The sequence below is a fragment of the Lactuca serriola genome, chromosome 6 (genome assembly GCF_051521515.1).
Source record: "Lactuca serriola cultivar US96UC23 chromosome 6, Lser_US96UC23_V15, whole genome shotgun sequence".
Taxonomy (NCBI): Eukaryota; Viridiplantae; Streptophyta; class Magnoliopsida; order Asterales; family Asteraceae; genus Lactuca; species Lactuca serriola.
Window position 1 is genome coordinate 142,034,470 of NC_136413.1, and position 15,561 is coordinate 142,050,030.

Sequence of the window (15,561 nt, forward strand, 5' to 3'; positions counted from 1 at the left end):
TTTATGTCAAATGTATGTCTTGTAGTATATTAATAGTCGATACACCTTGATTGTTTGCTATCAAGTTCAGCCATTTTTTTTCATTTATATTTATAAGAAAAATGATCGTTATCATTCAAAAGTTTTAAAAGCTGACACACGTGGAATACACATATTTTAGGTTAATTATATATCTTTTTTTTTTTTTTTTTTTTGTGGATTTCTATTTCAAGAAAACTTATTTCAAATCAACGTTTAAGGTTTATGTCATAAGGTTACAATGAAATAAGAAAGCAGTTTACCAAAATTGACATTCGGTAACTGGTCTTTTACTATTTTATATTCAACTAAAAACTTGTAATATGGAATGGGTCTCTTAATTTGATTCTTGAAGACTCCTTTGTCTCTTGATTCTTGAAGAGGTAAAATAACCCAGTATGCTGATATTTTATAAATTTTGCTTGAACAAGCAAACCGAAAATCAATAATACCATTAAACTACATTATCCATAGAAAAACAATTCAGCATATTTACAATCACAATAAATTAAATCACACTTCTAACTATATACACAGATTCAAGCAAACACCATCTTAGAAACCAACACCAAATTAGCCACACCCTAAATTATAAATCTCAGACACAACCAAAAAAAAAAAAAGAAGACGATAAAAAGAGTGGAAGTAAGCTAAAAGGGGAACCAACTTTGAACCTTTTTTTCAGTTTTCTGCAGCTTCCAAACTAACTCCCGAAACTTCATTGTCTGTATAAGAAATCGGAAGCTTACTACTACTCCCCACTCTCATTTTCTTCACATCTTGACTTGAGCATACTAATATCCGTTTCACCATGCCACAGAATTCCCTGTCAGTATCACAAAAAAGGGTAAAATCGTCATTTTATGATCTATTCTCATTCAGAGTACAGACAGATATCATTATTAAGTAGGTTAACATTTGTATGTGCATGACTTAATAGCAGAAAGGGTAAAATGGTCATTTGACCAGACAAAAAAAAGAGGAGAGTGTAGTGTAGTAAGTAACAAACATACTGCCATGGATCGTCGCCCATGAGCATCATGTCTCCTTCATCATCAGTGAAGACAATTTCCCATTGGTTACGAGGGTATAATTGTCCTTTAATCTCAAACATCTCTTCCAGTTCATTTATAAGCTCATCATACCCGTTTAATACAGTTAAGTCCACTGCCCGACCCACTGCCATTCCTTGCATTTGAACCTTCAATCATTACATATAATTAAATTAAAATTTTGAATTTTTTTTTTTAAGTTTAACCCTTTTTCAAGCTTTCATATTGATTTTGGTTCTTATTTCAAAGTTCCAAGGACCAAAATTAACATAAAACCTTGAAACAAGGACCAAAACTGATTAAAGTTTCAATTTTGGTCTAAACATGGTAAAAATCCCAAACCACAAGGAACATTTTTGTAATTTACCCTATTACAAGGTACAAAAATCAATTTTGGTCCTTATTCCAAGGTTCCAGTGACCAAAACCTTCAAATAAGGACAAAACCTGAAAAAAGTTCCAATTTTGGACTAAACACAGTAAAAAAAAGCACAGGGACCACTTTGTAATTTATTCTGATAAGAGTAATGTACAAAAATGGATTCCAGTCCTTATTTTAATGTTCCAGGGACCAATATAAGCTTCTGGACTAAAGACAGTAAAATATATAGGGACCATTTCTGTAATTTACTATAAATAAATGCGAGTTAAGTCTTGATGGCCCACACCCCAAACAACCCTACCCCACCAATTTTGTCATACCCTAAAATAACATGTTTTGGCATGTTACCCAACCTGCCCATTTTACCATACCCTGGCCTAAAATTTACCTGCCCGTTTTTTTACCTGCCCTAAAAGTTGTATCACATTATTATTACCTTAGTACGCGAACGAGTACATGTGGTTTGTTTGCTTTGGACTTCTTTTGGTGATACTTGCAACTCCTTTGTGAGGTCAGAAGTTCCAACAGACAACGGACTTGGGGCAAGGGTATAATAGACATTTGACGCTGGTTGTGGTTGTGGTTGTGGTTGTGTCTCGGGTATAATATTAGTAGGGATCATTAAGTCGAAACCAAATATTCTACAACTCGAAATACTTTCTGCTACTTTCTTCAACTCAACTGAATCGTTATTATTATTATTAGTGTTTTTCATGGTTTCTTGATGCGATGGGACAGATGATAGCCACCCTGTGTCCATTTGAGGGGGTGTGAAATTACTCATCTGCCCTTCAGGAGGCCTAGGCCTTTTACTTTTTGGTGGTTGGAGTGACGTTGTGGGGGGGATCGAAGGAGGAGGAGGAGTTGCAAATGGTTCAATCTCCCATGGAGAAACCCTTTCAGGTCTAGTAATAGATGCAGCTTCATCCCATTCAACCTGTCAATTGTGTCATATATATATTTTTTCATTTACAAACAAATTAAATATATCAATTCATATTATTTAACCTCAAAATATTAACCTTTAATGAACGCCATTTAGAAAGCTCCCACTGGGGAGATATATCTTCAACTCCAACTATTGTCCCTGTAAACCTAATTTTTTTCAACAAATTCCACCATTAAAATCATATCTCAAAACCAAAAAAAATACAAATAACTTTATATACATATTATAACTTACCTTCTTTCAGGAGAATCCTCACCCTCAAATGGCATCTTAAATCGCATCCCAACACTAAACTTGTTGTTTATAGCTTCTATATACTTGTTCAAGCCTATGATGAACTGACTTGTACTGAAATTTTTTCAAAATGTTAAAGAAAACTCGATCAAGATCCGATTTTTAAAATGCAAAAATGATGTTTTATATTTATTATACCTTGGTTTATAGTAAACAACAAAACGGGTTTGTGTTGAAACAGCATGTGATGCAGTTGCAAGAACTCCAAGGTGCATGCTTTGGCTTGAAATTACTGAAGAGGGCATTGAGCTTTGTTGGCGTGTAAATCGTCTGACACCTACCCGTAATTCGCCATTTTCGCCCCTATGAAAAGGGTAAATTAGGAAAAGCCATTACATTTTGGTTTTTTATGTAATTTGGACTTATAATAAGATATGTGAATGAAGGTATGAAAACAAGCAAACAACAACAATAAGACAAAGTTTTTACCTAAGGAAAACAAAGGAATCCCCAGCCACTAATCTTTTACAAGTTACAAAAGTACTCCATCCTGTTGTTAGCAAATGCCTTCGTGGTTGACCTGTCAAATCAAATAATTTTTTTTTCTCAAGAACACATGTCATATACTCATATTCACATTATATAAAATCATTTTGTGGTTTTAGGGTTTATAGTGACCTCTAAAGATATGTTTAAATCGCCATTCTGTGCCATGAAGATCCTTGGCTACTAACTCTTGTGTTGGTGTTGGTTGAGTCATGTCCTAAACAAATTCAATGGATTTAAACATCAAAATCAAAAGATAAACATATGGATTTTGTGTGTGTGTGTGTGTGTGGAATTTACCAAGGGAGGTAGGCATTCATTTGCATGCTTTCGAAGCACTGAAAATCCACCATGAGTACTTGTATCTGAAGCTGTCAAGACTTTACAGAAAGAGTGAACATTTGGTCTTTGAGGCTCTTCAAGGGATTCATCAGGACTTGTAGGATCGCTATCACTTTGCTACAGATTGTTGTGAAAAATCATAAATATGGTTCTTTATAAACTTTTTACAAAAATTGAAGAGTATTAGAACTGAAATCTTACATTTTGTTCTGGAAGTAGAGTGATCTGTGCATAAACTTCATCTGTTTCTTGTTCGGCCTAATAACAAGATGCCAAAATTTGAGAAATTTTCAGAGATTGAAGAACGCGTGTTTGCAGATGAATCTAGAAATGAACAAACATTGTGACAGAAAGATGTTACGTACCAGTAATTGAGTATGAACAACGCGACAAAGGATCTTTGATTTGAGATTGAAGAGAGGAATTCTTTGGTTAAGTTCCTGATTTGTTGATGCCTCCAACTAAATCCACCCAAAAAAAGAAATAGAACAATTATAGCAAATTAAAAACTTGCACGATCAAAAGAAATTTGTGAAAATAAGAAATCTGAATTTTCAAACAAAAGGGAAAGATAATGTTTTACTTGTTCCATGTGGCCTTGAGGAAAGTAGAAAACTCTCTCTCCATCTCTTGGAACATCCACTAGTGGGCCCGTACATGCCTTCCATAGCTCCTTATACAGCAGGTCTTCACAAAAAGAAAATTGAAAAAAGAACACACATCAATTTGACAATTCCTACAGAAAACTGCACATTTTTAGCACTAAATCCGCACCAATAATTGATAAAAACAAAAAGGAACATCAAGTTTTCAGCATGTATTATGAAAGAAACGAAAACTCCAAATCAATAATATGTGAGGAACCAGGGAAAGGATAGCATAAGTACAGAAAACAAACAAACAGAATTAGTGAAGGAGTTTTGGAATTTCACCTTCAGACGAGAGAAAAGTTGACCCTCGATTCTCCATGATTATAACCAGAACAAACTCCGCACGTAACACAAAGTCTTGTAAAACACAAATCTCGAAGAAATCAAACTACCAAAATCATCAAATTTTTCCTCATTACAAGCGTATTCATTGCAATGATAACTGATTAAGTCTCATTTTCAGTACAAAAATAACCAGCTCAGGTTAAACCCTAAAACCACCAATCTTAGGCTACAAACACACAGATCGGAAAACCAAAGCAGTTTATGATGCAATTTTTTCCTTCTTTCGTTCAAAAACTCATGAAATGTAAAAATGGCATGAGAGCAGCTTAATTATACGCCTTGATTCCTTCACTTTCTCTCTCTAAAACACTTTTGCTGTCGCTTTCTCTCACTGTGAGCCTTTGTTTGTCTCCTTTCGTGGTGGTGTGTAGTGCGTGAGCCTAACCTTATTAACCATGGTTGAGTTAGGTCTCCCCGTTGTTGTAGTACGTTGTCCTAAAGCAATTTGAGTAAAAAAAAATTCCGTTTAATGTTTTTATAAATATTAAATATAATAATTTATGTTTATTGTTATAGTAATTATGTTGGTGAATAATTATAAAAACATATAAATTGTTTTACAAAATCAAAATTACATAACAATTATTTAAAAATTCAAATATAAATTTTGATACAAAGTAATTAAACATAAATCAATTAAAATACAAATAGAAACATACTGAAATTGAAAAACAACATATTAATTTGCACACAATTCCAAAGTAAATCAGTTGAAAATAGTTGACTAGCAATCTATTCACGTAAAGTAGTCATATATTCAATGACTTATGAACCTCATTCTATGTCATGTGTGTTTTCGCCATCAATTTTTGTACCTTGCAACGTTAGGTTTAATCATAATGTTATCTTCAAATTTTGCAAATAACTCATCTTCGATATTGTATTTCCTTATAAATTATGGATCGCGATACAAGCAAATGACTATGTTTCTTTGCACCAGAAAAGAATAAGGAATCATTTTTTTTAAGATTGGGAATTTCGCCTTCAATACACCATAAGCACGCTTAATAACATTTATAAGTTGTGAATGAGCATGATTGAACGTTTTGTAACATCCCAAAATTTTCAACAAGTTTTAACTGTTCAAAACAACCCATTCACTAAAGAGGTATTTACAAAAACCATTGTTTCTAAAACGTTATTTAAAAATCGGAATCGTTTGTAGTTTTCAAAACATTTTCATTATCAGAGTTTCCCAGAAATCATAAGTTCCAAAAACACGAGGATGTGTACAGTCACACCTTCACCTTGCCACGGTCCACTGAAGTACCTGAAACCATACACCAAAACTATAAGCACGAAACTTAGTAAGTTCCCCCAAAGTACCAACACATCACAATAACACATACACGAACAAATAACATATATCATCAAAAAGCATACATACATAGCCTTCAACATGACTGGAACGCCCCACCGGCCTACAGTCTATTTGATACATCCACAAAGTCTTCAGTCTGACTGGAATGCCCCACCGACCTACAGTTTATCTGGTACGCTCACAGAACCTTCAGCATGTCTGGTACGCCTCACCAGGCCTTCAGCCTATCTGGAATGTTCTCCGAGCCTTCGGTCTGACTGGTACGCCCCACTTACGTTCAATCTACCCGGTATGCCCTAGGTCTATTGGCCTTCAGCACACATCAGGTCCACCTCAACCCAACTACACATAAACCATGTCGACATATACATAACAGATAAGCGTACATATAACATATTGATATAAATATTACCGGGTTTGTTGACTGGCAGCGCAAAGTAGTACAGTCTCAACCCAACCACACTACATCAACATATGCAACCGGTAAACATATAGCCAGAGCAGATAACAAACAGATTTAATAGATCACTAAGCATAGCACCATCCTACATACCAAGATACAAATCTAACAGATCACTACAGTACACCATCATACGATAAAGCATGATAACAATCCAAAGGGCCGACCTTGGTGCCTTCGACCCGTAAGTACAGCGAGTAAAACTCACCTCTCGATCTGATCCATAGCTAATAAGGTCCTGACTCCGAATCTCGGCTCCAACCAATACCTACCCATCCAAATGACCAATAACCATTAAAATCTCAAAATACCAAAATACCCCTCAAGGTCAAACTTAGTCAAAGTCAAAAGTCAAAGTCAACAATCCATGTTGACCCCAACACACCATGTTGCCTTGCAAACACGTCGTGTTCCTCCCGCATCCAAACAGTTGGGAAAACCCCAGCCAATACGTCGTGTTGTCTTACAAACACGTTGTGTTTGCCAGAGTTCTAGCAGCTTAATCCATTAATCTGCTTCCTTCGATTCCCAGAGCTCCAAGGCTCATATCTGGACCAAAATGATATGAAAGAGGATAAATTTTCCACCTTTATCCTCTAGGACTATTCATAAGGGTCCAAAACCCATCGATAGGGCTAGAAGATGCAAGGACTTAACCAATAAGCACTCAATCTTTAAAGTTGATGCCCAATACTTTCCATAAGAGGTTCTAGCACTAAAACCATCCCAAAGGCCAGTGTTTTATAGACATACCTGTCCAATGCATGTCTTGAACCCATATTAGGTCAATAATGATGGTTATGAACTAATCTCAATGCATGACATCAAAACTCAACTATAAGCCAAATCCAGTACTCTACAAGGTCACCTTGACTTAGGGATTCATAAAGTTGCAAACTATATGAGATCTAACCCTTCCAACTCTCAAGAATAAGAAGCTAAAAGGGACAAAACCCAAGATCTAGAAACATGGAATGATAAAAATCGGATCTTGGACACCTACAAAGATCTAGAAGAGTGCCAAGCTAAAAGATGAGGGACTTTCTTGTTGGATCTTGCTTCCTTCTTCCAATTTATTCCTTCTTTGGCTCTAAAAACACCACACTAGCTTACAATTGAGAGGGAAAGATGATTAGGTTTCCTTCAGGGCTAGAGGGTTGATGGGGGTTGGGGGTGAACAAACCCTAGCCTCCACTTTCCTTTAAATAGGGGACAAAAGCCGAAAAATTATTGTTTCATTCCCAGCCATCAACACACCGTGTTCCAAGAGGAACACGTCGTGTTAACTGAATGAAACTCGCGTGTTTTTCTTATCTAGACAAGCCGTGTTGGTGCCTCCAACATGCCGTGTCAAATTATCAAAAGGGAATTATACTCCAAGTTGCCTCTCCAATTTTCGGGTGTTACAACTCTCCCCCACTTAAATTAGACTCCGTCCTCGAAATCATTCTTTACTATCTCATTTACCGAAATAACGATCCTGGCAGGATTCCCCGAATCCCAGAATGATTAGGGAAATCACCTCGCTCGGATGACCACCCACCCTTACTGATGTCGAACCCAAAATAGAAGATATCACAAGCCCTGACAAGAATAAACCTCAAATTTTCCTTTGGGCAACAAGCATCCAACCGCTATACTTGAAATTGAAAACCTTGAACAATGTTAGACTCCTAGACAGACAGAACTAATTAAAATTGATCCCACAAGGACTCAACTTCAGAGCCAAAACTGAACAACCTATCCGACCTTCCATTAATTGAACCCATCCTTAGCAGAATTCTCCAAACCCGAAAATGAACGAATCTTTAATCCCTTGCAGAAAACCACTCTACGTTGCCGAAACTTGAAATTTGGAGTCTTAAATTTGGTCTGACTCCCTGACAGACTGCCCATAATGAACCATTGCTAATACCATTCCACTTATCCCCCAAACTGACTTCTCAACTTCTGATAACTCGTGGTTCCCCCTAAAAAACAAAATCACAGATTATACGCGGCTACCGACAACTCTTCATTTGACACAAGGGATTAGATATTTCCTTCAAGAGAAAGCTCATTCTGATGACAAAATTTCCAGGGACATAATGAACAACGGGAGACAAACTGGGGGATGAACCTTATAGTTCCAACAATACACTGCTTCCTTTAACTCCCGAACCAACACCCACAACGACCAACTCATAAGCACAAACACTTATGCCTGGACCAATCAGCCTCGGGCTAGAATACCAGGAATGCCTACGATGGGCGTAATCATCTTCGGGATGGAATACCCTCGATTGGAATACTAATATATACATAACGTGGGTCTAAACTCATAACCCGAGATCCAACAACCTACCCTTGCATTCCCCGAAGTCTCCTAATTCAGGATAACTCCTCACTCAACTGGGATACAAGGATTTCCTCAACCGCCGCTGAGACTACCAGTCTCACACCTGTTCCAGCAACCAGGTTCCCAAGAACCCGGAAGACTAGGATATCCTAACCTAAACATCCTTCTATTACGCCAATCATATCGACATTACATCTTTACCTGGTGTGACAACTGGAAAATTTTGAGTCAAACACAGGTTAAGAGATTGTGTGTATAAGTGTATCCACAACGTAACCTTGTTACAATAAAACCTGAAAGCCAAAAGGGCATTGGTTGTATAAGTTTATATATATATATATATATATATATATATATATATATATATATATATGAACTTTGAAAACAAAGGGGATACTAGATGTATAAGTACGTATATAATATGTATGTATTGCAAACTATATACGTAATTAGCATTGACAAGTCAACAAGCTAAAAGAAATCAAGATGGGACCACTTACTTAAAAGGTTTTCTGCCTAGCACTCTACACATGGGATTCTGGTCATGCTTAGACCGAAATCACATGTGATTTCGGTTGAAGCATGGGCCGAAATCACATGTGTTTTGGGTATTTTCTTGGGAGTTTTATATAGGATTTCAGTGGGAATAAAGGATAAAGGTAGTTGACTCTGTGATAAGAGAGTTAATCAGTTTCCTATGCAAATTATATCTAGCGAATAACCAAGTAATTAACCAACAGTTATCAAAGTAAATATCCCATCACCAGTTCCCTCTTTATTAGGGAAGAAATCACCTTCCACAAACTCCACATTTCCATTATCACTTGTTGTTAATTCCATTCCCTCGCAAATAGCCAAGTCCAAGCTTCCAAGTTCAACATTCTCAAAGCATTATCCTTAGATTTTTGGTATGTATTTTCGAGAATTCCTAGCATTCTATACATTTTGATGTTATTTTCATTCTATTTACACATATTTAAATGTGTTAAAACCCTTAGGATAATAATATTTTCAAGGAAGTTCATCAACCCATTCAAGTGGTTAGGCTTGGAAATCTTCACACCACCTTCAACAAACCACAAATCCACTCAAGGTGAGTTCATACCCCCACATTTTCAAGCTTTTCCATGTTTTAGGAGAGGAATACAAGTCAAAATTTGTTTATCATACAAATATTTGCATGTTTCATCTTTATGTTAAAATATAAGATATTGTTTGCATAAGATGTGGTTATCACCAGCTTTACCCAAAATATTTGTGTTATATTAGTTTTAAAATGTAAAACTAACAAAACAAACATAATCTATGTTATAAAATCATGAAAAAATTATGATTTGCAAAATTATAAGGTTTTTGGAAACTTTTTACCAAAATATAGTTTTTCAAATGAAAAGGAGTACATTATAGTTATTTCACTATTTGGTGGGGTTACAACCCAAAATTATGATGTTAAACTTACACTTTGAAACTAGACTAAATATTTAATATGTGTTTATATAAATGTTTATATATATATATATATATATATATATATATATATATATATATATATTCTTGACAAATAGACGTGAAAAACTATAATTGGTATAGTTTGGGAGTTACAAACACTACACTATCATTTCAGAAGAAATAAATAATTATTATAGGTATAATTATTTTACTTACAAGATAACAAATTTTCAACACTATAGACATAAACTAGTTGATACAGACTTGTGAGACACTACTTCATTGTACCCACCAGAGTACCCACTAAGGTCCTGAATTATAACCAGATTCTCTTGTAGGGAGAGTGTGACATTTGTGTATAGATCTATACAGGATTGACAACCCCGCACCTAAACTGTTAGCTGCAGTTAGACCGGCAGGTCTGGGGTGACAAATGTCATAACAATTCTGATGCCTAAAGAACGTCGTTCAGGCCACTAGTCGTATTAGTATGGTTATAATAACTCACATAGAGTATTGACAACACATTTGATTTACGGGCTAACATACATTCAAGTAGTTTTATATAAAATGATAAGATTACATAACACTATTTTCAATACAAAATTACTTACATTTCTAGTCTTTAGATTAAGACTTACAGTTCATTTATAAGAAAATATTGGATTGTCTGGAAGTATATACTATCTTTTTACACGAAACAGTGTCAAACTCTTTTGCATAAAAAAATGCTTATGAACTCACCAACTTAATTCTTGACACTTTTCAGAATCACTTATATTCTTAGGGAACCAGTAAGCATGTAACCACAAGGATTTTTGGTAGACAGGACGTCGTCGCATCTCGTTATTTCGTTTTTGTCACATGCATTTGATATCATGTAAACAATGTTTTTGAGTACAATGCAAACATATTTTTCATCAATGTAACGGTTGTAATGCTTTGATCTCTATTATTCAATTGTTATGATACTGTACATGAAGTTATCCGCCCCCAGACATTTCCGCCGTTCTGGTTTGGGGGTGTGACACCTGGAACTTGCGACCCACACCACGGATCAAAAGACTTTCAACCCTTTTTCACTGCCTCGCAGGGAGCTAAACAATGTCTCTCTCACCACTAATTGCACCACAGGCGAAGACTAAACCATGCCCAATCCCTTTCATAGAACTAACTACTACTAATGCAGAGCCAGCAAAATTATGTGGTCGCCCACGACCTGAGATCAGGATAACGATTGCACCTTTGATTCAATTGAAGGGCTACCATCCAAATGAACCATGCACATAATTCGAATAAAGCCTCAAATCTATCTTGTCCATCCCACACACACTCACTGAATTACTACAATGCACATCCTTATGGAACCCATAACCTCATCCAAAAGAACCAAAATACAAGAGTCCTATCAAACGATGAACCTTAAACATTAACAAAAAACATCCTCATGATCGATCAAAACAAGATTCCATACTTGATTGATACTAAATAGGTTCCACCAATACGCAACCAACTTGAGAAGACTTTCAATGTGGTCCTGAATTCCACCCAACCCAAGATGGCTATGAACTAAAATTTCATACCATTGCTGAGGGTAACCATGCCCAAAGACCCAAGGAACATAAAACATACTAAATTTGATGATACATTGACACATCCATAGAACTCCAATTACCACACTCAAATCCTTCAGAGAACCTTTGCTGAATGCCCAAACGATGAACCAATAATCAAAACATATGACATTAAATCGAATGAACCAAAACTCGTGCGGGGCCAAATGCACCAAATTCTGAAACTGATTCCTTGATCAATCCCTGCCCTGAACTAGACTATAACTAGAAATCCTTACACCCAGATGACAATTTTTCCCTCCGTCACATATACTCGACCTGAGTAATCACATCGGTTCTTATCTATTCATTGACACCCCCAATAGGAATCATATATGAAACGATCTCCTTGATCACTCCTCTCCTTATAAGTGACAACCCATGTGTCTCTTCCACACATGGATACAATCATTACCTATATACCCTTTCCTTGACCAAACCCTGAACTGAGATTCCACATAATCTCACCGCGGATCCCTAAAAACCAATCCTCAACACCACTAACCCGAACAATTCGAAGATCCTCCAAGCAGAATATTCGAACTACCACCCACGGGTGGTGAAACCAACCAATAACTCACCCGGCTCAACCAGATACAAGAATCCCCTGACTCCGGAAATGAATAATACACACATGATGATCCTCCACAATTTCCCAACCATGACCACTTACCTCTAAGGATCCCTTACAATATTATAACCCAATACCGACTTATAATCCCAAAAAATACACTCCTTGCCTGCACTTCTAACCACCAGTTCGATGCCCATAGTGCTATAACCCAAGAACATGGACTCTTAATCACATCACAAGGCATCCATAACACATCAACCCATCTGTACACTACTGCACTGACATCCTATCTCGAAACACCGCGACCAATCGACCCCAAGTTGGGCTTACCTCCTAACCTTGAAGGTCACAAGACTACTCACTTCTTCCATGAACTCGGAAACTGAAAGAGCCAAGTCTCCAACATAGATAGTGACATATCAATCAACCATTCTACTTTAAATTGAAATCCCCAAACCGATCATAATGGTCAATCCATCCTTGAGCCTCGCGACTCAAATGCATGGTCTTGAGCAGAACCGTTGAGACCTTAAGGCCAACATGCTCATTTATGCTTGCACCAATCAATCTAAAACAAAATCACTACTGGGGATGAACCATTTACATACCCAAAATCGTGCCCGAGCAACCACGACCAAGATCAAGATATATGGAGCTACCACCACGGATCATGGTATCAAACCATGCTAATCTCTCCTGACCGGTCTTTAGAATCCCCATAACTCTCCTTGATTCGAGTATGGATCATGTGCTTCCAGTAGTACTGGCCCAATACTACCTTCCACACATATCCATACTTTCCTCACAGATCATCTCGGGTCCTCTAAGACCTACTCATGATAATACTCCCAATACCCACTCAACAGTGAAGCAACCGCACTAAAATACTTCCTAGGATCTCCTAGGATCCCCCATCTCCCCTGCCATCAGCTGCTGAAGAACTCCTCATGATGTCAGTTAGCTACTTTATGAACACAATCACATGTAATAAAGCTCAGATAATCCTTCAAGTAAAAGACTCGTCCCCACAACGGTTGGACTCAGACAAGAGTTGCACAATATGGTCAAACCTTATACACGTCTAAGATTATTCAATCTTGCTTAAATGTGACATTACATATTCACTTAACAACTAACTCACATCACCAAAGAGTCCCACAGAGCACAAAGCAAGTAGCATTCAAGCAGTGGAGTCAACTGGCACTAAAAACATAAGTTCCAAAAACACGAGGATGTGTACGGTCACACCTTTACCTAGCCACAGTCCAGTGAAGTACCTGAAACCATAAACCAAAATTGTAAGCATGAAGCTTAGTGAGTTCCTCCAAAGTACCAACACACAACAATAACACATACACAAACATATAACATATATCAGCACACAACATACATACAAGACCTTCAGCTTGATTGGAACGCCCCACCAGCCTACAGTCTATCTCATACCCTCACAGAGCCTTCAGTCTGACTAGAACGCCCCACCGGACTACAGTCTATCTGGTATGCTCATAGAACCTTCTACATGATTGGTACACCTTACTAGGCCTTCATCCTATCTGGAACGTTCTTCGGGCCTTCGGCCTGACTGGTACGTGCCACTAGCCTTTAGTCGATCCGGGACGCCCTGGGTCTGTTAGCCTTCAGCAAAAAGTAGGTCCATCTCAACCCAACCACACATAAACCATGTCGACATATACATAGCAGATAAGCATACATATAACATATTGGTATAAATATTACCATGTTTATTGACTGGCAGCACAGAGCAGTACAATCTCAATCCAACCACACTACATCAACATATGCAACCGGTAAACATATAGCCAGAGCAGATAACATGTAAATCTAACAGATGACTAAGCATAGTACCATCCTACATACCAGGATACAGATCTAACATATCACTACAATACACCATCATACGATAAACGGGGATAATAATCCAAAGGGTCAGCTTTGGTGTCTTCGACCCGTAAGTACAACGAGGAAAACTCACCTTTTGATCTGATCCATAGCCGATGAGGTCCCGAATCTGAAGCTCAGATCCAACCAATATCTACCCATCCAAATGACCAATAACCATCAAAATACAAAAATAACCAAAATACCCTTCTAGGTTAAACTTTGTCAAAGTAAAAAAGTCAAATTCAAAGTCAACAGTCAATGTTGACTCCAACACGTCGTGTTCCTCCCGCATCCAAACAGTCGGGAAACGCTGTAACATCCTGATTCCCAGGTTTAATATTTATATATTTTTTATGAGTTAATTGAGTAATTCGATGAGTTGGATGCCCCAACTCGTCGAGCAGAGACGAATTTGGCCACGTGGGTTTTACGGCCAACTCGACGATTCGGAGGGACCAACTCGACGAGTTGGCGCTGTGAGAGGAAACCCTAATACTCCAGGGTTGGGTCCTATTTAAAGGACCTTAAGCCCTCATTTCCGCCTCACCAGCCACCTTACTCCCCTGTGTAAAACCCTAATCGTCTATATTGATCTAAAAGAGAAAGAGAGATAATCTTTAGGCATTTTAGTGCAGTATTGGAAGAGAATAGAAGAGTATCAAAGCAAGGAACAAGAAGGGACTGTTAGATTCTGTGTTCATCCACCCTTAGCGTCCGTGGGAAGGTAAAAGTCACCACCTTGCTCATCATATTGATTAGATCTCGTTGCTAGGAAGCTTTTAGGGCTTTTTCCATATTTCCTTGAGATTTTGAGTGATTTGAGCTTGCTAAGAGAGTGAGACTTCAGATCTAGACCTTGAGAGGTCCCTTAAGCCCAAAGGTCCAAGCTTTATCAAGCTAGAGAAAAGCTTTTATGCTTAGGACTCTAAATGGAACTTTTTTTGGCATTTCAATCCCCAAGTGTCATGCATGGACGTAAAGCTTGTAGCTTTACATGGTATCTCAGCCGTGGGAGGATAGATCTAGAGTTTGGAGTTGTAGCTCTGCCTTAAAACGTCTGAATGAGAAAAGAGACTTAAGGGACTCGCCGAGTTGATGAACCAACTTGACGAGTCGGCTAGGGTTTTCCCCGACGAGTCTGGACAAAAGTTAATCGGCGAGTTAATGAGACAAGTCGACGCGTTAAGTTGGGTTTTCGCAACATTTCTGAAGGAAGAGAGGGCTTGAGGAGTCACAGAGTTGCACTCGACGAGTTGGGTTAATGTAACACCGTAAAAATTAAAACAATTTTTAATTTTCAAAACACATTTATTAACAAAATTTCATTGTATCGTATCTTTGTTTCACAAAAACATTTCCCAAGATCGAAATACATAAAATCCCA

At 37.5% G+C, this 15,561-nt stretch overlaps 1 protein-coding gene across 2 annotated transcripts; it reads right to left on the reverse strand.

Annotated features, from left to right (window-relative positions):
* Positions 1-425: 425 nt before the first annotated feature.
* LOC145056983 (auxin response factor 9-like) lies at positions 426-4,843 on the reverse strand. 2 transcript variants are annotated; one of them, XM_079004727.1, is made up of 13 exons: positions 4,455-4,843; positions 4,106-4,209; positions 3,888-3,983; positions 3,724-3,780; positions 3,481-3,639; positions 3,313-3,397; positions 3,124-3,214; positions 2,833-2,997; positions 2,635-2,748; positions 2,474-2,546; positions 1,888-2,388; positions 1,032-1,219; positions 426-844 (listed from the first exon to the last, which is right to left on the reverse strand). In XM_079004727.1, the coding sequence occupies exons 1-13, from the start codon at positions 4,489-4,491 to the stop codon at positions 700-702; spliced, it is 1,815 nt and encodes a 604-aa protein (XP_078860853.1). In that variant the 5' UTR covers positions 4,492-4,843; the 3' UTR covers positions 426-699. The 2 variants fall into 2 exon arrangements, with proteins under 2 accessions (XP_078860853.1, XP_078860854.1); XM_079004728.1 differs by having other exon boundaries at positions 4,106-4,258; positions 4,455-4,842.
* Between the last annotated feature and the right edge of the window lie 10,718 nt (positions 4,844-15,561).

Excerpts from the sequence above, each read along its gene's own strand:
- LOC145056983 (XM_079004727.1), bottom strand. The coding sequence starts at position 4,491 with ATGGAGAATCGAGGGTCAACTTTTCTCTCGTCTGAAG. Across the intron at positions 3,640-3,723 it reads CTCTACTTCCAGAACAAAAT|CAAAGTGATAGCGATCCTAC; the intron begins GTAAGATTTCAG and ends AACAATCTGTAG. Across the intron at positions 3,215-3,312 it reads ATTTAAACATATCTTTAGAG|GTCAACCACGAAGGCATTTG; the intron begins GTCACTATAAAC and ends TTGATTTGACAG.